Below are 23,364 nucleotides of genomic sequence, written 5' to 3'. Positions count from 1 at the left end.
TCAAGAAGGCTGCTCATCTCCATCTTTAAGGGGCAAATAGGGATGGGCAATAAATGCTGTTCCAGCCAGCAATGTCAAGCCCCACCCTTGATTTACTTGCCTAACAGGAATCTAAAAATTTCTGCCTTAAAATTACCCAACACCCTGCCTGCACCACTATCTGAGGCAGAGTGTATTAAAGTTGCAGAGCACTCTGAGAGAAAACAAATTCCTATTGTATCTGTCATAAAAAGATAACCCTTAATATTAAACATTGCTCCTGTTTCTGGAGAGACCCACAAGATGAAACAGGTTTTATGTGTTCACCGTGCCAAGATCCTTCAGAATTTTGGACATTTCAATAAGGTCACCCCAGACTCCTGTGCAAACCAGCTCAATCTTCATACATAGGAACATCACCCCTATCAATGTAGCAAACCTTCTCCGAACCACCTCCAACACATTTATGTCCTTGCTTAAATAATGTAGTCTTACCAATGTCCCGTATAACTGAAGTATAAACATCATTACTTTTATTCTCAATTCCTCTCATAACAAACATGGTTTAAAGTAGCACAGTGACAAGTTTCCTCACTGCTGGGCTGCAATGCCTGACATCAAGCCTCATCTGCTGCAGAGATGTGTCATAACATGTCTGAACAAGTTGATTAAAAATATGCAAAGGTTAGTGTTTGTAGTAATGATTTTATAGAATAATCTCTAGGTGAAGGTCAAAGATCGTTTATTGAGCCAATGTTGGGTGTGTTGACTCTGAAAAAGATTCCAAGGTGGCACTGTAACTCATTCATCAGATATTTATACATTGTAAATCATATAGACAGTAAACTACTTGAATTCCAAAATGGTCTGTTTCTGACAAACATCTTGTGTTTCTCACATTCCAAAAGTGGCATGGCACCTGTTACCTCTGGTCTCACAACTCCCTATCTTCCCAGCTGCCATTCTCTCTAAGGCCTGTGCTTCAATCCCAATGGTGACTAAACCCCATTGCTTTTCTTTCCTGCTGAAGTAGGGCTCATCCTCTTTTTTTTCCATTTCCAAATAAGGCCTCAGGCTTAATGCTAGTTCATGCATATTGTACTTTCATACAAACAGTCTGTCTACTGCATCAGCATCTGAGCATGTTTAAATTATTTTATTTTCAACCTGGCTACTTTCTTGAATGGAAAATGAATCTTAAATAATTTTTGCTTATAAAATTAACTAAAACATTCTTCTCCATTCTAATCCTAGCTGGTGTGGATTTATTAAGTAATTGATGTCATACCCAAATTTTCCCCCTAACAATGGCAATTAATTTGCCTTTTAAGTTATTTGATTTTTTTTTGTGACGTGCACCAAAACACCCACGTTCCTAAATTCTGCAGTCATTCTTCATCGAAGTAATATTCTGCTTTATTATTTGCTAAATTTTCCCATGTCGTATTCCATTTGCTGGATGTTTGCCCATTACTTAATTTCAACTGATTAAATGAATTATATTGATGTCCTTTAATGCCTTTTGTTCTTGCATAAGCTTTGAATTTTGTATCTCTAGGAGGATCAATTGTGGTGGGTTATCTTATCCAAGGGTTAAACAAATTCCAAATGTTTTCCTTCTGTGCACAAATCTCTACTTTCTTTAAAGCTATAGTGAAATAGGAATTTTCATGTGACTTCTGGTAGCCATCTTGTCAGATTTGATGACCATTTTAAAAAGTCAGGTTAGCCTTCTTTTACAAAATATATCTTATGGTTGTGACAGTTGATTGGGGATTGGGTAGAGGAAGAAACAGATTTAGGATGGGAAAAAGGAGGTAAAGTTTATAGAGCTCTGGCAGGGTGCAAGTACAATTGAAAGAGACTTGGAAGAAGTATAGACTTGAGTTTAGAAAGTAATACCATGTTCCTGAATTTGAAGAGGAAAAAGAGGTTGAAGTTAGAATAGAAATTTCCAAAAATGGGTAAGTGAAGAATAGTTGTAATATTGAAAGGGAGTAAACAGAAAAATTGCCCCTAGAAATGGTGGATTGGTTGGTCACCTTTCAAGATTCCTTAGGCTCTGGGACAGTTTCTCAGGATTGGAGGGTAGCTAATATAGCTCCATTATTTTAAAAGGAGCTAAAGAGAAAACAGGAAAATACAGACTGATTTTAGCCTGATGTCAGTAGTAGGGAAAATCCTGGAGTCCTTTATAAAAAATGTAAAAGAACATTTAGAAAGGAAACCCTTGTGAATGTGCAGAAGGCTTTCAATAAGAAATTGACATGTAAAATTTCGGCACATAGGACTGGAGATGGCGTACTAACATAGATAGGGAATAGCTACCAGATAGAAAACATAGAGTAGGAATAAGCAGATCACTTTCTGACTGTTAGGTAGTGACTGGTGGAGTATGACAGGGAAGATGTGTCCAAAAGTTCACCATTCAGCCCCTAGAACTTGTTCTGCCATTCAGTGAGATCATGGTTGATCTGTAGCCTAATCCTATTCACAATATATATTAATTATTTAGATGAAGGAACTAAGTGTAATATGCAGACAACACAAAGCTAGGTGGGAGAGTGAACTGCAAGGCGGATGAAAGATCCTTCAGTGTGATTTGATCAAGCTGAGTGAATGAGCCAATGCATGGCTGATGGGGTATAATGTGCTTAATGTGAGGTTGTTCGCTTTGATAGCAAAAATTGGAACACGGATTATTATCTGGATGGCAAATAGATTCAGAAAGGGGGAGCTGCAATAGGACCTGGATGTCCTTGTATACCAATTGTTGAAAATAAGCATGTGGATGCAACATGTAGAATAGATTCCCTACTGTGTGGAAAGAGGCTACCTGGCTCATTGGGTATGCACCAAACCTGCAAAAGGGTATCCCACCCAAACGCTCACCCTATCCCTGTAACCCTGCATTTTCCAACCATTTCCTTAGACACTATGGGGCAGTTTAGCACGGCCAATCTATCTATTCTGGAAGGAAACTGACGCAGAGGAAATCCAAGCAGAGAATGTGCAAACTCCCCACAGGCAGTCATCAAGGCTAGAATCGAACCCAGATCCCTGGCACTTTAAGGCAGCAGTGCTAACCACTGTGCCATAGAGCTGTGTGGTGAGAAGATGAAAAAGGCAGAATTTAGAACAATGAGGGGGCATCTCATAGAAACCTGTAAAATTCTAACAGGACTAGACATGGTAAACGCATGAAGCATATTCCTGATGACTGGGGAGTCCAGAACCAGGGGCCACAATCTAAGGATGCAAGCTCAGCCATTTAGGACTGAAATGAGAAATGTTTACACCTAGAGAGTGGTGAATCTATGGAATTCTGTGACATACAGAGCAGTTGAGGTCAAAAGTTTGAATGTTTTCAAGGAGGAGATGGATATCATTCTTGGGACTTGAGGGATCAGAGTGTCGGGATTGGCGGTGGGGGGTGTGGACAGGAAAATGGTACTGAGTTGGATGATCTACCACAATCGTGTTGAATGGTCGAGCAGGCTCAAAGGACTGAATGGGATATTCCAGCTCCTATTTTCAATTATTCTATAAGTACTATTTAGAAAATTTGGGGTGGTATTGAGAATAGTCAGATGCTGAATTGTGACCATAGTGTTTCCTATTTATGTGTTAACTCTTTAGCTCTTAAGGTGATGAGCCATGAAGATATTCTTGTTTTGAGGCCTTCACAACCACATTCACTATGGAGGCTGTATGTCAGAGAGAAAAAATACAAATATTACCTGAGAACAATATTATGCCATTAATATGCTTCCACAATACGAGTAAAAACAATATATTCAAAAATACCTTTTTACATATTTTTATATTCAGTGATTGTACATGGAAGTCCTGGACCATACTTTTTCAAGGCTTTGTGTGTCTATCTATAGAGCGGCATGGTGGCTCAGTGGTTAGCACTGCTGCCTCATAGCACCAGGGACCTGGGTTCGATTCCCACCTCGAGTGACTGTCTGTGTGGAGTTTGTATATTCCAGGTTTTCTCCCACAATCCAAAGATGTGCATGTCAGGTGAATTGGTCATGCTAAATTGCCCATTGTATTAGGTGCATTAGTCAGGGGTAAATTATAGGGTAGGGGAATGGGTCTGTGTGGGTTACTCTTCAGAGGGTTGGTGTGGATTTGTTGGGCCGAAGGGCCTGTTTTCATACTGTAGGGAATCTAATCTAATCTATCCACACCACACACACTGCAGCAGATTGAGAAGGCAGCTCGACACCACCTTTTCAACGCACCTAAGGATGGGCAATAAATACTGGCCAAGTCAGTGACACCTGCATCCCATGAATTCATTTTAAAAATCACAATGCAATATTTAATCTTGTATTTTAAAAAATGCCAATGTTCCCTTTACGTGAAGGTTAATGCCTGGTGGAAGGATTCTTAGTGTCAACAAATAGGCTTAATGAGTGCTAATGATGTGTTAATTAACCATTGACTATCACATTATCAAATCACAGGGGCGCATCTCCTCATTAACAAGTTGCAAAGTAGTCGGCATTAGTTTCATAAATGAGCCTCTGTGAATAAGATGACAAGGTAGCATCGTGGTAATATTGCTAGCCTGGTAATTCTGAAGCCAAGGTTTATATGTTTGTGACATAGATTCAAATCCCTGTGTGGCAGCTGGTCGAATTTAAATTTAAGTACTAAATCTGGGATTGAAAACTTGTTGTAAAATCCATCCTGTTTGCTAATCCTTTCAAGGAAGAAAATCTCCTGCTCATACCTGGTCTGGCCTATATGTGATTGATCCTTAACTCCTCTCTGACACAGCCCAACCATATATTCATTGATTATTTCTCTGCCATTAAATTTAAAACCACAACATACAAGGAAAGTATTTATTTCTTAGACAGAAATTTAAATTGGCACAAGACCTAAGTTAGCAACCAAAGGCTTTTCTCTAAAATAGTGGATACAAACTTTGTTTCGGTGACTTCATATTTAATAATTTTGTGGACTTGATTTTAAAGAGTCCTGGAGAAAATGGGATTTTATTTAAGTATTGGAAACTATTTGTAACAATGCTGTTCTTCAAAGTCACATACCAGGCACTAATCGCTTATTTACTGCAGATGCTCTGCTTAGAAACTTGGTTTTATAACTGTCAAATTGCAATTTCTATTTTGGAGATTGTTTTTTGGATTTTTCAATCGGTGGTCAGCTTGATGAAGGAAAAGAGCTTCCCAGCTTAGTTCTACTGTTTCTAGAAAACCTCTTGTGTTCCCAGTGCAGTAGCTGGAGCCCTGGTCTAGTCTGAACCCACCGATTCCCACAGCTACCTGGATTACATCTCTTCCCACCCTACCTCTTGCAAAAATGCCATTCCATATTCCCAATTCCTCCACCTCCGCCGTATCTGCTCCCAGGAGGACCAGTTCCACCACAGAACACACCAGATGGCCTCCTTCTTTAGAGAGCGCAATTTCCCTTCCCACATGGTTAAAGATGCCCTCCGACACATCTCGTCCACATCCCGCACCTCCGCCCTCAGACCCCACCCCTCCAACCGTAACAAGGACAGAACGCCCCTGGTGCTCACCTTCCACCCTACAACCTTCGCATAAACCAAATCATCCGCCGACATTTCCGCCACCTCCAAAAAGACCCCACTGCCAGGGATATATTTCCTTCCCCACCCCTTTCCGCCTTCTGCAAAGACTGTTCCCTCCGTGACTACCTGGTCAGGTCCACGCCCCCCTACAACCCACCCTCCCAATCTGGCACCTTCCCCTGCCACCGCAGGAACTGTAAAACCTGCGCCCACACCTCCTCCCTCACCTCTATCCAAGGCCCTAAAGGAGCCTTCCAAATCCATCAAAATTTTACCTGCACATCCACTAGTATCATTTATTGTATCCCATACTCCCGATGCAGTCTCCTCTACATTGGGGAGACTGGGCGCCTCCTAGCAGAGCGCTTTAGGGAACATCTCTGGGACACCCGCACCAATCAACCACACCGCCCTGTGGCCCAACATTTCAACTCCCCCTCCCACTCTGCCGAGGACATGGAGGTCCTGGGCCTCCTTCACCACCGCTCCCTCACAACCAGCCGCCTGGAGGAAGAACGCCTCATCTTCCGCCTCGGAACACTTCAACCCCAGGGCATCAATGTGGACTTCAACAGTTTCCTCATTTCCCCTTCCCCCACCTCACCCTAGTTCCAAACTTCCAGCTCAACACTGTCCCCATGACTTGTCCGGATTTGTCCTACCTGCCTATTACCTTTTCCAACTATCCACTCCACCCTCTCCTCCTTGACCTATCACCTTCATCCCCTCCCCCACTCACCTATTGTAATCTATGCTACTTTCTCCCCATCCCCATCCTCCTCTAGCTTATCTCTCCATGCTTCAGGCTTACTGCCTTTATTCCTGATGATGGGCTTTTGCCCGAAACGTCGATTTCGCTACTCCTTGGATGCTGCCTGAACTGCTGTGCTCTTCCAGCACCACTAATCCAGAATCTAGTCTGAACCACGACTTGTCCTCCTGAAGAGCATCTGTTAGAACTCTTGCTACAGTGGTTTCCTGAGTAAGGTGCATTGGCAAATATCCCAGAGACATCTGCTTGTGTTGTAACATCCATCTTTGTGTGCCAGACATTATAGACATTCCACCTCTTATTCTTTACTATTTCCCTCAAGAACGAAGAGTAAGTGACTAAAATTTGAATCTCGAAGTGAGACTCAGTGGGGTTTGTGTATGTTTTGAGTTAATTAAAGGCATAAGCATTCTTTGTATTATGAAAATGTTAACCAGTCTTGCAACATCATAGAATATGTTCTATTTATAATAAATCGATAATTTTGTATTCGTTAAAGAAATCTGGTTTATAAATCTTTTATTGCAAATCTAATTGAGGACGCATACAGTTGGCAATTAAAGTAAAATAAAGAACCGTGGATGCTGGAGATGTAGAACAAAAACAGAAGGTGTTGGAGAAACACAGCAGGTCTGGCAGCATCTGTGGAGAGAAAGCAGAACTGAAGAGTCACTGGACTCAGCATTAACGCTGCATTCTCTTCACAGATGCTGCTAACTAGCCATTTTAGTTTTTGTTACTATTGGCCATATTGGGGAAAATGGCAAAGCAATTAACTATATTTGTGACCTGTGTAGTAATGGGACTAGAGAAAAGCAGTGCCTTCCATCTCAGTCATGTACAATGTACATTGGTGATTCTGATGAAAGCAAACTAGATGAGATTGTGACTGGTGACGAGGTTATAAAGAAGCTTCAGAGTGACTTAGACAGGGTGAATGAGCAAATATGTAGGAGACTCAGCATAACATGGAGAAGTATTAAGTAATCAATATTTGTGAAACAAAACAGTATTTATATGGTGATAGACTGGAAAATACTAATATGCAAAGGGATCTGGGAATCCTTGTACATAAGTTGTTGAAAGAAGCATGTAGGTACAGCAAGCAGCTCGGAAGGCGAGTGGTATTTCAGCATCATTGGTGAGAGGATTTGAGTATAGGAGCAAGGAAGCTGGACAGGACCTCATTGAGACCACACTTGGAGCACTATGTGTGGTTTTGCTCTCTTTACCTAAGAACAGGTATATTTGTCATAGAGGGAGTGCATCAGACTGATTCCTTGGGTGATGGGTTTGTTGTATGAGAAGAAATTGGGTCAACGAGGCCTCCATTTGCTTTAGAAAAATGAGAGGGGATCTGATTGCAACAGAGAAACTTCTAACAGAGCTTGACATAATGGATGCAGAGATAATGTTACCCTTTTGGTGGGGATTACATTCTATAAGCAATGGTTGGCCATTTCAGACTAATTTGAGGAGAAATCTCTTCACTCAGGAAGTTAAACCTGTGAAATTCTCTGGCACAGAAATCTGTGAAGGCCAAGTCACTGAATAAATTTAAGAAAATTAATGTCTGTAGAAGCTTAAGGAGCCAAAGGGTATGGGAGAGAGTGGGAATATGGAAATGAGAGAGATGATTAACAATGATCTTGTTGGGTGTTAGAGTGGGCTAAGAGGCTAATAGCAAAATGGGTACTGCAGATGCTGGAGATCAGAGAGTCAAGATTAGAGTGGTGCTGGAAAAGCACAGCAGGTCAAGGAGCAACTATAATCGACGTTTTGGGCAAAAGCCCTTCATCAGGAAAGAGACTAATGGCCTGCTTGTGTGATTTCTATGTTTCTATAATGTCTGCATGCACAAAGCCAGCAGCCTTTCACCATTCTTGAGATCGAAACAGATGCATTGCTATCATGCGCACAAAGGTGGAAGATTTTAACCAGACAGTTACAATCCTTTTTACTGCAGCTCGTTTTTCAAACTCAAATTTAAATGTAACAATTGACAGTGTTGATTACAATAAATCCATTACCATTTTCCCTTTGTATTCTTGACTCTAAACCCATGCAGCTTAAACTAGATGGTACACGTTCATTTGCAATAAATGAATTGCTTCAGTGATTTTGAAGTTTCCCTGGCCCCTTGTTAGCTGAGTATTTCTTTGTTAAATAGTTCAAAAATGCAGTCATCTTTCACCCATCCATGCCTTGCAACCTTCCTCCCCACCCTAGGAGCTTCCTACTCCCCCTTCCTCTCCACCAAACCTTGATGCCTCCTCTCCATATGTCCCCTTGGATTGTTATTCTCTCACTCTCGCTCTCGCTCGCTCTCTCTCTCCCTCCACCCCCTCCCCAGCAGACATAGAACATAGAACATTACAGCGCAGTAGAGGCCCTTCGGCCCTCGATGTTGCGTCGACCTGTCGTACCAATCTGAAGCCCATCCAACCTACACTATTCCATGTGCTTGTCCAATGACGACTTAAATGCACTTAAAGTTGGCGAATCTAATAACGTTGCAAGCAAAGCATTTCATAACCTTACTACTGAGTAAAGAAACTACCTCTGACATCTGTCCTATATCTATCACCCTCAATTTAAAGCTATGCCCCTCATGCTGGCCATCACCATTCTTGGAAAAAGGCTCTGACTATCCACCCTATCTAACCATCTGATTATCTTATATGTCTCTATTAAGTCACCTCTCAACCTCTTCTCTCTAACAAAAACAGCTTCAAGTCCCTCAGCCTTTCTTTGTAAGACCTTCCCTCCACACCAGGCAACATCCTAGTAAATCTCCTCTGCACCCTTTCCAGAGTTTCCACATCCTCCTTATAATGCAGTGACCAGAACTGTACATAATACTCCAACTGCGGCCGCATTAGAGTTTTGTACAGCTGTAGCATAACCTCATGGTTCCAGAACTCGATCCCTCTATTAATAAAAGCTAAAACACTGTATGCCTTCTTAACATTGCCACTCCTATCCCCATTCCCAGAATATCTCCCCATGAATTCTGCCATTCTACTCATGCAGGCAGCTTTTCTGTCATTGACTACCGCAAGATTGAATTTTCTTTGGTGTTTTGGTTCCACTGGAAAATTCTCCTGCATCTCCTCGTGTGCATTTAGTATATGGGAAGAAGATAACATCTTATTTTTCTCTGTTTTGATTGTGTACTGAAATGGGGAAAAGCAAATTACTGAAATTCATGCAGAATTATTATGCTTGCATTTACTGCTCAAAGTAGTGAGGGAGGAGAGATGGTATGGCACTGGGATGTAGGCACAGGGTGAGATTTGGAAAGTGATCGATCGCTGATTGGTTTGTGCATATGTGACCAATTTTAGTTGCCAGAAGTTGTCAGCCAGACTGTTTAGCTACTAGGCAGTGCACAGACTGGGGGTTCACAATAGAAAGGGAGGAGTCTCCAGAGCGCTGGAACAATAGAGTCTGTCTCTATCTCTCTGCAGTAAAAGTTCATGAAGCCTGAAAAAAGGCTTTTGTTTTCCTCTCATCAGTGGCTGTTGCCTTTAAGAAATAGACTCTGATAGTTTTAAGCATAGAAGGGTGCTGTTTGGCCCTTCATGTTCACGTTGGTCAACATCTAACCACACTAAACAAAAAAAAACAAAGAATGGCAGATGCTGGAATTGGGAAAGAATATCAGAAATTGCTGGAAAAACTGAGCCGGCCTGGCAGCAACTGTGGACAGAAAGCACCGTTAATGTTTTGCGTCCAACTCTGTTCTGTTGGAGGGTCCCTGGACCCGACGTGTTAACTCAGCTTTCATTGCACAGATGTTGCCAGACCTGAGTTTTTCCAGCAATTTTTGATTTTGTTTCTAGCTACACTATTTCTATCTTCCAGCTTTTGGTCCATAACTCTGTCTATGCAAGTGAATATCTATATTTACTGCTTTATTGTTATGAGAGTTTGATTCTGAGAAAGCTTGTAGCCTTATACATCTGCTACAGGAGATGCAAGAATGCACTTGACCACGATGGGGGCCCCATTTGTTCAGAAGAATTAAGGACATCTGTTCTTAGTGTCAATGGATCGGTGTAAATAAGGTGATAACATTTGTTCACTTGTGGAATGTGTGGCAGTACATCCTTCTCACCCTGGGGGCTGGAAGCTGTGCATATTTCACAGTGGAATGTTGGATAACTGAGACTCAACAAAACTCATAATAGGAAAAGAACTTGTAATTTAATAAGCTGAGTGGAATGTACATATAATAGAACAATCCTAATACATTTTCGTGTATACCACACTGAACAGATTTGGATTTATGAAGTTCAGTTCCCTCATCTTGACTGTCCTGAAATGTGAATGCCTCATTGCCCTTACAAGCTAAGAAAACACAGGCTGAAACTGACATAGTAAGAAAGTTGGAAGATGTTCATATGTGAGTGAGCGAAAGAAAACATTCTCCTGTAAATTACATTCACTGACTGAAGGGTTCAAGGGACAGAGAGAGGGAGAGACAGGACGGAAGCCTGTCAAAAGTTTAACTGTTTGTGGTCTGATTTGAGTGTACATTTGCTTATCATGAATTGAGTGTTTGTGTGTTGTTCCCTGGAGCTTGAGATCCAGGAGGGTCAAAAATTTAGTTTGGATTTTGGGAATCTAAGATGATTTTAAAAGAAAATGTCATTTTATAGGACAATGATACTGGGCATGTCAGCTGAGCAAAATTACCTCATGACCTTTTCCACATTGTTTAGACCAGTCCCTAGTTATGATGTACTGTTAAGAGGGAAGGTTATCTAGACAAAGCAGTCGGCCATTTGGGCCTGGCTGGATCAAGGTTCCCACTTTTTTGTGCTGTAGCTTAATTAGTCAAGTGTACTCAGACAGACCTGTCAATGCGTTTCTCTTCCTCGGCAAACTTTTGCCACTTAAATTTGGATAAATGCAAGGTGCTGCATTTTGGTAAAGCAAATCTTAGCAGGACTTATACCCTTAACGGTAATGTCAGAGGGAGTGCTGCTGAACAAAGAGACCTTGGACTTCAGGTTCACAACTTCTTGAAAGTCGAGTCGCAGGTAGATAGGATAGTGAAGAAAGCATTTGGTTTGCTTTCCTTTATTGGTCAGAGTATTGAGTACAGGAGTTGGGAGGTCATGTTGCGGCTGTACAGGACATTGGTTAGGCCACTTTTGGAATATTGCGTGCAATTCTGGTCTCCTTCCTATCGGAAAGATGTTGTGAAACTTGAAAGGGTTCAGAAAAGATTTACAAGGATGTTGCCAAGGTTGGAGGATTTGAGCTACAGGGAAAGGCTGAACAGGCTGGAGCTGTTTTCTCTGGAGCATCGGGGTGACCTTATAGAGGTTTATAAAATCATGAGGGGCATGGATAGGGTAAATAAGCAAAGTCTTTTCCCTGGGGGTCATGGAGTCCAGAAGTAGAGGGCATAGGTTTAAGGTGAGAGGGGAAAGATATAAAAGAGACCTAAGGGGCAACTTTTTCACGCAGAGGGTGGTACGGATATGGAACAAGCTGCCAGTGTTAGTGAGTAAAGTGTCAATAGCTGAGTAACAGCCATAACGATGACCTATAATCCAATTAAATGAGCCAGAGGAATAATTGCTAAAATAAGCTGGTGCTGAGACAGGCCAAATGACTGGGATAACATGTTATAACATTTGAAATCTGAGACTGACCACTCAAAAGCCATCATGGTGAATACGCAGACTTACATTGTTGAGCTCAATTAAGCATTTATGTTGGTGATGAGGTCTGTAATATAAAAGTCATTGGAGTTTTATTTTCGTATTGTATCTAATGTGGCTGTGGTAAAACTGTCAGCTGCAAAATCGTGCATTCTATCTTCCCAAACCTGCTTGTGACCTGTATAAGTACAAGAGTGAAGTATTCCTGGGTAAAGGCTCACTGACAGTGGAAATTGTTTAAATTCGGGAATGAGCCCCACTCTTAAATTCAAAAGTTAGTCTTGAGAAGAAATGGATGAATTCATGAAGCATTTAAGGTAACAGACATTTCCTAACTGGATTTTTTTTTAGTATATTCGTGCAAAAGTACTTCATTAGAACATTGTAATGCTGATAGTGTTTGAGCTGGACAATGGCATTTGAAATCTATTTAGCACTTAGATAATGTCCCAATTTTAAAATTCTCAACTTTATTTTCATTTCTTTTGTGCTCTTGCTCCTTCCTATCTTTAATCTCCTTCACCCCTATGTAATCTGTGTTCCTCCAATTTTAATCTCCTAATCATTCCTGATTTTGGTCATTTTATTATCCTTATCCTTATCCTTTGAAATTCCATCACTCTTCTCTCCTTTAAAATTCTGAATTAAAACTGCCTCTGACCAAGAATTGTGTCATGTGTCCCATGGTATTTTCTTCGTGGCTAGATATCAAATGGTTTTTTTGTTAATGCTCCAATGAAGCGACTGGAAGCACTTTACTACATAAATGCTGTGCTACGTGAGAAACTTTGCGTGCTTATAAACAAAAGCAGCTGGCATTGTAACTATGGTGACAGCTATACTGAGATTTACTGCTTTCTACAAGTTCCATGTGAGGGATGTGGTTCGTAGCTCGAGGTCAAAGTATTTGATTTATCTGGTGATAGAAGTTAATTGGAAACATAATCAGCTATTGCTTCCAATAACAGGACACAAAGTACACATTTTAAAAATTGTAATTTAAGCTAGGCTATTAGATTGCAATCATCTAGTGACAACACTGATTTGCTGATTAATTATTGTCGCAGGCACATTTACAAAGAAAATTAAGTAGAACTGTGGGGTATAATTCTCCCAAATGCTGTTTAAAATTATATGTAAATCAAAGCAGAATTTATTTGATCATCCTAAATTGAATACCCCTGGTGCATTTGCCTCAGCAGATCTTTTAACTATCACTGAATAACAAGATACACAGCACAAATCGAAATCAATGACCATCCGGTCACACCCATTTGAGACATGCTACAAGGTGACCAACGTTGAGAAGGTAATATTCAGGGGTATCGGATCTATGGGAGACTGCAATATCAGGAAAAGATTAGTCTTAAAGATACATTACACCTAAGAAAACACAAAGTGGACTTGGGAGTACTAGGGCAACATGGTGGCTCAGTGGTTAGCACTGCTGCCTCACAGCGCCAGAGACCCAGGTTCAATTCCCACCTCAGGCAACTGTCTGTTTGGAGTTTGCACATTCTCCCCATGTCTGCATGGGTTTCCTCCAGGTGCTCCGGTTTCCTCCCACAGTCCAAAGATGTGCAGGTCAGGTGAATTGGCTATGCTAAATTGCCCGTAGTGTTAGGTGATGGGGTAAATGTAGGGGAATGGGTCTGGGTGGGTTGCTCTTCGGAGGGTCGGTGTGGACTTGTTGGGCCGAAGAGCCTTTTTCCACACTAAGTAATCTAATCTAATTTCCTCTGAAAGAGAATGAATTGCTTACCTGATTAGGGCGACATTAGTTTCCCAGAAAGAAATGCCCATATGATCTGAGATTGCAGTGCAGATGAATACTCAAGAAGCTGCATGTCCATAGTGAAGATGAGGTGTTGAGGGCCGGGAAAACGGGTGTGTCATGAACATAGGTGGGGAGATCCTGGACTAAGGGGGACAGGGCAGTGTCGAGGTAGGAAAAGATGTGTTTCCCTAGCCCACAATGCCTCATCTTCACCATGGACATCCAGTCCCTGTACACATCTCCAAGTCGTCTTCTCATGCCATTCCTACCAGCATCCTTCCACTGACACCCTCATCCGCCTGGCTGAACTGGTCCTCAGCAATGAAAACAATCCCTTCCAATCCCCCCACTTCCTCCAAACAAAAGGGGTAGCCATGGGCACCCGCTTGGGCCTCAGCTATGCCTGCCTGTTTGTCAGGTACATGGAACAGTCCATCTTCCACGGTTATACTAGCACCTACACACACACACACACACGACTGACTGTATCGGCGCCACCTCGTGCTCCTACATGAGGTTGAATAGTTCATCTCTGACACCTCCATCCCCTTCCTGGACCTCTCCATTACCATCTCCAGCAACCGGCCAACCACAGAAATCTACTACAAACCCAACGACTCCCACAGCTACCTGGACTACACCTCCTCCCACCCTACCTCCTGTAAAAACGCCATCCCTTATTCCCAGTTCCTCCACCTCCGCCACATCTGTTCCCAGGATGACCAATTCCACCTCAAAGTCCCAGATTGCCTCCTTCTTCCAAGATCACAGCTTCCCTTCTCACATGGTCGACGATGCCCTCTAGTGCATCTCTTCCACTTCACGCACCACTGCCCTTGAACCCCACCCCTCCCAACGCAACAAGGACAGAACCCCCCTGGTCCTTACCTTCCACCCACCAACCTCTGCATACATCGCATCATCCTCTGCCACTTCAGCCACCTCCAAGTGGACCCCACACGAGAGATATGTTTCACTCCCGACCCCTATTAATGTTCCAGAGAGACCATTCCCTCTGCGACTCCCTCGTCAGGTCCTTGCCCCCCACCAGCCCACACCCCTCTCCTGGCACCTTTCCCTGCCACCGCAGGAAGTGCAAAACCTGTGCTCGCGCCACTCCCCTCACCTCCGTCCAAGACCCCAAGGGATCCTTCCACAAGTGTCGGAAATTTACCTGTACCTCTACCAATGTCATCTACTTCATCCGTTGCACCCAATATGGTCTCCTGTACCTCAGGGAGACAGAACACCTTCTTGCGGATTGTTTCAGAGAACATCTCTGGGACACCCGCGCCCACCAAACCCACTGCCTCGTGGCTGAACACTTCAACTCCCCTTCCCACTCCATCAAGGACATGAATATCCTGGGCCTCCTCCAATGCCAAACCGTTACCACCCGATGCCTGGTGGAAGAATGTCTCAAATTCTGCCTTAGGACCCTGCAATCACATGGGATAAATGTGGGTTTCCTCATTTCCCCTCTCCCCACATTATTCCAGTCCCAAGCCTCCAATTCTGCACTGCCCTCCTGACCTGTCCATCACTCCCCTCCCCCTCTGACCCATCACCTTCTCTCTCATCTTCATCCTCCACCTATTGCTTTTTCAGCTACCTTCTCCCCCCCCCCCCCCCCTCCCCCAACCCACACCTCATTAATTTAGAGGGAGAAGCAAGGTTCTTGTCAAAAGGAACTGTTTTCTATTTGGCAATGTTCAAGCACAACCTCTTGTTGAAGCAGATCTCAGACAATATAACAGAAATTATTTTACAATGCTTTATTCGGTTAGAAAAAGCAGAGAGATAATGACAAAGACCACAGATTTTGGAATGAGAGAGACCATTGTTACTGTCTGAGTTACCAGTGCTCTTCAGGCCAGTAAAAGGATTCAGAGAAGGAGGCATTTGGATGGGTATATGAATAGGAAGGGTTTGGAGGGATATGGGCCGGGTGCCGGCAGGTGGGACTAGATTGGGTTGGGATGTCTGGTCGGCATAGACGGGTTGGACCGAAGGGTCTGTTTCCATGCTGTACATCTCTATAACTATAAGGGAATTTCTAGGAATTCTGAGCCCATCTGATCTTCCATGACCTGAGCGTGAGAGAGTTAATAAAGGTGCACATTGTCAGAATACCTATATTCAGGATGAAATACAGCTGTGGTGAATATGAAGGGCTAACTAATCTTGTGGGATTAGCGGAGGCCGAAATGGAAATGAGATTATACGTGTCCTACATTTGTGTAGGAAATGACGTGAGTGCTTGGTAACTGGTAGAGGTGTACCTTTGTATCAAGTACTTAAAGCAATTTTGTTTAGAATATCTTCAAATTGTTAATTGACATTTGAGTTATGTTGACTTTAGTTGGTTCATTTGTAATAAATGTTTAAAGGGAATTCTTATCTGGCAGTTTTCTTTCTGTTAGCATCTTTGGGGATTCCTTTCTTTTAAAAGCCAACAGTCTCTCTGGGCATCATAATTTTTTGAAAGACAAAAAAAAAGTTTAGAAAAATAATTGGCTAAGAAAACAGTCATGATAAATGGGTCATCACAGTTTGGAAAACTAACCAGTGGGGGAGCAAAGAGATCAGTGTTGGATACAAATATCTCTAAAATAGCAATTGGCTAGCCCATACTTGATGACAAATTAGATTTGGCTGAATGATATTTTGGTTTTTCTTTATTTCATGGGAAGTCGACATCACTGGTAATACCAACATTTGTTGCTATAATTTTCCTCGTACTTGGTAAGCCATTTGAAAGTGTTGTTAAGAGTCAACCATATGTGGATTTGGAAACCCATGTAGACATGATCAGGTAAGGACAGCAGGCATTAGTGAATCACATAGGATGTTTCAACAATCTATGATAGTTTCATAGTAATGATTTCTGAGAATGGCTTTCAATGTAGGTCTTTAATAATAAAATTTAAATTTCACCAGTTGCCCATGGCAAGGTTTGAACATTTGGATCCCCAGAGCTTTAACCTGGGCCTTTGGATCACGAGTCCAGTGACATCACCTCTACCTGTTGTCACTCAACAATTTGTGTACTGTGCACCTTTTCACCCTACAAGGGGGTCAGTTAGTTGGCTGGACAGCTGGTTTGTGATGCAAACAATATTGATTCAATTCGTTTACAGGCTGAGATCACCAGAAGATCTCACCTTCTGACCCTTGTCCTTTGCCTGAGGCATGGTTTATTTGATATATTTATTGTCGCATGTATCTTGTTACAAACAGTGAAATTTATTGTATGGTGTCATCACTGTCTGGTGCCATCTTAAAATGCAAACATAAACCAAAACATAGAATATAAAGGCAGGAAAATGAAGAAGTAAAGAGAGTGTCTAACTTTCTTGTTAAGTGCTCCGTCTTGTGCCATGGGCCTGATGGCCTGGTATGAACCCCCTTCACCACGCCACTGCTAAAATGGAAGTTGCTATTCTTCAGCGCCATCTTGCCTCCACCAACACCCTCACCACTGACTCCTCACTTATAGTGCATGTGTTCATCTGCATGTATTCATCTGGATGCTTTTCACTCCTGATACTAAATACAGATGCAACAAAAAGAAAATTTGAAATGTTTCAATTATTGTTGAAATAATTTACCAAGTACGTTCTTTTCAACTTCAAATTATTCACAAAACAACGCTAGTGTTTGAAAGAGATTTATTAGGGATTTGGATCGGCTCAGGCTTGGAGGGCCGAAGGGCCTGTTCCTGGGCTGTAAATTTCTTTGTTCTTTGTTCTATTAACCTGTATCAGAACTCCAGATGATTGTAAGAAAATTGATAGCTCTGTAGGACTGATCTATCTGGGGTTGAAATTTTGACAACTTCTTTTTAAAGCAAAACATTATCAGCTCAATTGATTTACTGTAATTTGATTGTTAATGCAGGTTATAAGTTTGCTCACTGAGCTGGTAGGTTTGTTCTTAGACGTTTTATCACCATGCTAGGTAACGTCATCAGTGAGCCTCTGTTGAAGCACTGGTGTTCTGTCCCGTTTTCTACTTGTGTGTCTTGGTCTGTTAAGGTGAGTATCATTTCCATTGGGGTCCAAATCATTGTTTATTGATGGTGTTCCGACCTCTAGGAATTCCCATGTGTGTCTCTATTTAACATGTTATAGGATAGCTGTGTTATCCCAGTCGAAGTGTCCTTCGGCTATGTGTCAGGATGCTAGTGATAGTTGGTCATGTCTTTTGGTGGCTTGTTGGTGTTCGTGTATCCTGGTGGCTAGTTTTCTGCCTGTCCGTCCAATGTTTCACTGTGTTGGTAGGTTTGTGGGCTACTGTGATGCCAAGGGGTCGGATTGCTACCAGTGTCACATGCTAGTCGTGTAGAAATGAAAGAATAGGCAGGATAAATGCATGGCTTGACAGATTGTGCAGGAGGAAGGGGTTCAGATATTTAGGACATTGGGACAAGTTCTGGGGGAGGTGGGACTATTACAAATTGGATGGTCTACGCCTGGGCCAGACTGGAACCAATGTCCTTGGGGGTGCTTTTGCTAACACTGTTGGGGAGGGTTTAAGCTAATGTGGCAGGAGGGTGGGAACCAAGTACAGGTCAGTGGACAATAAGAAAGCAGTAAGGAACTAGATAATGAAGTCCATGTGACTAAGGGGAAGAGTAGGCAGGGAGCAAATGTTGAACATAAAGGGACAGGTGGTCTGAGGTGCATTTGTTTTAATGCAAGAAGTGAAATAGGTAAGGCAGATGAACTTAAGGCTTGGATTAGTACCAGAGTGTATGATGTTATTGCTATTACTGAAACTTGGTTGAGGGAAGAGCATATTTGGCAACTAAATATCACAGGATATCGACACTTGAGGTGGGTTAGAGAGGGAGGTAAAAGGGGTGGAGGAGTTGCATTACTGCTCAGAGAAGACATTGCAACTGTGCTGAAGGAGGGCACGGTGGAGGATCCAAGCAGTGAGGCAATATGGGCAGAGCTCAGAAATAGGAAGGGTGCCATAACAATGTTGGGGTTGTATTACAGGCCTCCCAACAACGATCGTGAGATAGAGGTACAAATATGTAAACCGATTATGGAAAGATGTAGGAGCAACAGGGTGGTGGTGTGAGGCAATTTTAATTTTCCCAACATTGACTGGGATTCACTTAGCGTTAGAGGTCTAGATGGAGCAGAATTTATTAGGAGCATCCAGGAGGGTTTTCTAGAGCAAGGGAAGGAGCCACATTGGACCTGGTGTTGGGGAATGAGCCTGGCCAGGTGGTTGAAGTTTCAGTAGGGAATTACTTTGGGAATAGTGATCACAATTCCGTAATCTTTAGAATATTCATGGACAAAGACGAGAGTGGTCCTAAAGGAAGAGTGCTAAATTGGGGGAAGGCCAATTTAGCAAAATTCAGCAGGAGCTGGGGAATATTGATTGGGAGCAGCTGTTTGAAGGTAAATCCACATTTGATATGTGAGAGCTTTTAACGAGAAGTTGATTTGAGTGCAGGAGAGAAATGTTTCTGTGAAATGAGGGATAGAAATGGCAAGATTAGGGAACCATGGATGACAGGTGAAATTGTGAGACTAGCTAAGAGGGAAAAGGAAGCATTCGTAAGGTCTCATTGTCTGAAAACAGATGAAGCTTTGGTCCTACTTTCCTGATATCCTTCCAATCTGAAATGAGGAATTAAGAGGGCTACAAGGGGTCATGAGATAACTTTAGCAAACCGGGTTAAGGAAAATCCCAAAGCCTTTTATTCATACATAAGGAGTAAGAGGGTAACTAGAGAAAGGGTTGGCCCACTCAAGGACAAAGGAGGAAAATTATGCATGGAGTCAAAGAAAATGGGTGAGATTCTTAATGAATACTTTGCATTGGTATTCACCGAGGAGAGGAACATGAGAGATGTTGAAGTTAGGGATACAGGTTTGATTATTCTAGATCAAGTCGGCATAAGGAGGGAGGAAGTGTTAGGTATTCTAAAAAAGGCATTAAAGTAGACAAGTCCCCAAGTCTAGATGGGATCTATCCCATATCTATGTGAGCGATATAATAGCTGGGGCCTTAACAGATATCTTTGCAGCATCCTTGAACACGGTTGAGGTTCCACAGGACTGGAGAATTGCTTGTGTTATCCCTTTTGTCCCCTTTGGAAGAAAATGGGCTCATCAGTGATTAGAAACATGGTTTTGGCAGGGAAGGTCATGTTTTACCAACTTAATAGAATTCTTTGAGGAAGTGATAAAGTTGATTGGTGAGGGATGGGCTGTAGATGTCATATACATGGATTCAGTAAGGTATTTAATAAGGTTCTCCATGGTAGGCTGATGGAGAAAGTGATGTCGCATGTAGTCCAGGGTGTACTAGCTAGATGGATAAAGAACTGGCTGGGCAACAGGAGACACTAGTAGTGGAAGGGAGTTGCTCAAAATGGAGACCTGTGACCAGCGGAGTTCCACAGATATCTGTGCTGGGACCACTGTTGGTTGTGATATGCATAAATGATCTGGTGGAAGGTATAGGTGGTCTGATTAGCAAATTTGCAGGTGACACTAAGATTGATGGAGTAGCAGACAGTGAATGGGACTGTCAAAAAAATGCAGCAGAATATACAGAGGAACCTTGATTATCTGAACGACACGAGCAGGGAGTATTTTGTTCGTATAATCAAGTATTTGGATAACACAACTTAGCCAAGCATCGGGACCTTGCAATCTTGTATGGATAATCTGAAATTTGGATAATTGAATGCTGGATAATTGAGGTTCCTCTGTGGACAGATTGGAGAATTGGGTGGAGAAAAGACAGATGGAGTTCAATCCGGGCAAATGTGAGGTGATGCATTTTAGAAGATCCAATTCAAGAGCGAACTATAGAGTAAATGGGGAAACCCTGGTGAAAATTTATGTACAGAGAGATCTGAATGTTCAGGTCCACTGTACCCTTAAGGTGGCAACGCAGGTCAATAGAGTGGTCAAGAAGGCATATGACATGCTTTCCTTCATCAGACGGGGTATTGAGTGCAAGAGTTGGCAGGTCATGTTCCAGTTGTATTAGACTTTGGTTTGGCCACCTTTGGAATATTGCATACAGCTGTGGTCGCCACATTAACAAAAGGATGTGGATGCATTGGAGAGGGTGCAGAGGAGGTTCATCGGGATGCTGCCTGGTATGGAGGGTGCTAGCTATGGAGAGAGGTTGAATAAATTGGGGTTATTTTCATTTGAAAGATGGCGGGTGAGGGAAGACCTGATTGAGGTCTGCATAATCATGAGGTGTGTAGAGCAGGTAAATAGCAAAAAGCTTTTTCCCCAGATGGGGGACTCAATTACTAGGGATCACGAGTTCAAAGTGAGAGGGGAAATGTTTAAGGGAGATATGCGTGGAAAGTTCTTTACGCAGAGGTTGGTGGATGCCTAAAACACACTTCCAGCGGAGGTGATAGAGGTGGGCATAATAGTGTCATTAAGGATGTATCTAGACAGATACATGGTAGGCAAAGTAATGGAAAGGGTACTGAGGGATAGGATTTATGAGTATCTGGATAGCCACTGCTTGATTAGGGACAGCCAGCGTGGATTTGTGAACGGTAGGTCTTGCCTTTCAAGTCTTATTGAATTCTTTGAGGAGGTGACCAAGCATGTGGATGTAGTGTACATGGATTTTAGTAAGGCATTTGATAAGGTTCCCCATGGTAGGCTTATGCGGAAAGTCAGGAGGCATGGGATAGTGGGAAATTTGGCCAGTTGGATAGAGAACTGGCTAACTGGTCGAAGTCAGAGAGTGGTGGTAGATGGTAAATATTCAGCCTGGAGCCCAGTCACAAGTGGAGTTCCACAGGGATCAGTTCTGGGTCCTCTGCTGTTTGTAATTTTTATTAATGACTTGGAAGAGGGAGTCGAAGGGTGGGTCAGTAAATTTGCAGACGATACGAAGATTGGTGGAGTTGTGGATAGTGAGGAGGGCTGTTGTTGGCTGCAAAGGGACTTCGATATCGTGCAGAACTGGGCTGAGGAGTGGCAGATGGAGTTCAACCCTGTCAAGTGTGAGGTTGTCCATTTTGGAAGGACAAATAAGAATGCAGGATACAGGGTTAACGGTAGGGTTCTTAGTAAGGTGGAGGAGCAGAGGGATCTTGGGGTCTATGTTCATAGATCTTTGAAAGTTGCCACTTAGGTGGATAGAGCTTGTAAGAAGGCCTATGGTGTATTAGCATTCACTAGCAGAGGGATTGAATTCAAGAGTCGCGAGGTGATGTTGCAGCTGTACAAGACCTTGGTAAGGTCACATTTGGAGTACTGTGTGCAATTCTGGTCGCCTCATTTTAGGAAAGATGTGGAGGCTTTGGAGAGGGTGCAGAGAAGATTTACCAGGATGTTGCCTGGAATGGAGAATAAGTCGTACGAGGATAGGTTGAGAGTGCTAGGCATTTTCTCATTGGAACGGCGAAGGATGAGGGGTGACTTGATAGAGGTTTATAAGATGATCAGAGGAATAGATAGAGTAGACAGTCAGAAACTTTTTCCCCAGGTACAACAGAGTGTTACAAGGGGACATAAATTTAAGGTGAAGAGTGGAAGGTGTGGGGGGATGTCAGGGGTAGGTTCTTTACCCAGAGAGTGGTGGGGGCATGGAATGCGCTGCCTGTGGGAGTGGCAGAGTCAGAATCATTGGTGACCTTTAAGCGGCAATTGGATAGGTACATGGATGGGTGCTTAAGCTAGGAAAAATGTTCGGCACAACATCGTGGGCCGAAGGGCCTGGTCTGTGCTGTATTGTTCTATGTTCTATGAATGGACAAGGAGCAGAGGGATACAGATCCTTTGGAAATAGGCAATAGGAAATAGGTTTAGATAGAGGATCTGGATCGGCACAGGCTTGGAGGGTCGAGGGACCTGTTCCTGCACTGTAACTTTCTTTGTTCTTTTGGTACCCATTGTTCTTGAATATGCTGTATAGTTAGTTTTCTTCTGCTGCTCTTAGTGCCTGGGCGCTGCAGTGTGTTGTGACCTTTTTAAATATTGTCCTGGTGCAGCTCTATTTGTTGGTGTTGGGATGATTGCTCCTGTAGTAGAGCTTCTGGTCTGTGTGTTGCTTTCCTGTAGACATTGGTCAGCAGTTCTCCGTTGACTGTTCGTTCCACTGTGACATCTAAGACGGGGAGTCTGTTGTTGTTCTCTTCCTCCTTTACTGACATATCATTAACATTTTGGTGAAATTTATTATAGGTTTCCTCTAATTTGTTCTGTTCTGTGATGACAAAGGTGTCATCCACATAGTGGAGCCAAAGCTTGGGTTGGATCATGGGAAGGGCTGTTCACTCTAGTTATGTTATGATTACTAATGCACTCAGAACTTGCTTAACAACCCTGCTCAAATGCAGAATCATTTGCATGGGTGGATGTTTTGATTTGGGTCTAGCATGTATAGGCTGGTTGCATACAATATGAACAAATGAAGGAGCAGGCTGTTTGACTCAGTTAGACAGTATCTCTCAGTAACTGTCTATGTACCTTGCATTGAGCCAACATTGAAATTCAGACATGGCCTTCTCAGTTGTGTGGTAGGCAGCATGTCCTTTTAGACTGACAACATCCTGATAGTGGGGGAAAAA

At 42.7% G+C, this 23,364-nt stretch overlaps 1 protein-coding gene across 3 annotated transcripts in view; it reads left to right on the top strand.

The window, feature by feature from the left end:
- The window catches only part of LOC140464175 (monocyte to macrophage differentiation factor-like), a 66,548-nt gene that overhangs the window by 6,941 nt on the left and 36,243 nt on the right, over nucleotides 1–23,364 (top strand). Inside the window, exons 1-2 of one of the 3 annotated variants that reach the window (XM_072559002.1) lie at nucleotides 12,010–12,321; nucleotides 13,207–13,313. The exons of 1 other annotated variant lie outside the window; for it this stretch is intronic. Coding sequence is in view for 1 of the 2 variants with exons in the window: in XM_072559001.1 (XP_072415102.1) it covers nucleotides 12,296–12,321 (26 nt within the window). In the remaining variant the exon portion in view is untranslated. Of the gene's footprint in view, nucleotides 1–12,008; nucleotides 12,322–13,206; nucleotides 13,314–23,364 lie in introns of those variants that run through there. One more of the 3 variants, XM_072559001.1, reaches the window with a different exon arrangement.

Source organism: Chiloscyllium punctatum, chromosome 39 (genome assembly GCF_047496795.1).
Source record: "Chiloscyllium punctatum isolate Juve2018m chromosome 39, sChiPun1.3, whole genome shotgun sequence".
Lineage (NCBI taxonomy): Eukaryota > Metazoa > Chordata > Chondrichthyes > Orectolobiformes > Hemiscylliidae > Chiloscyllium > Chiloscyllium punctatum.
The sequence above is the reverse complement of the archived record's forward strand: the minus strand, read 5'-3'. Positions and strand labels throughout refer to the sequence as shown.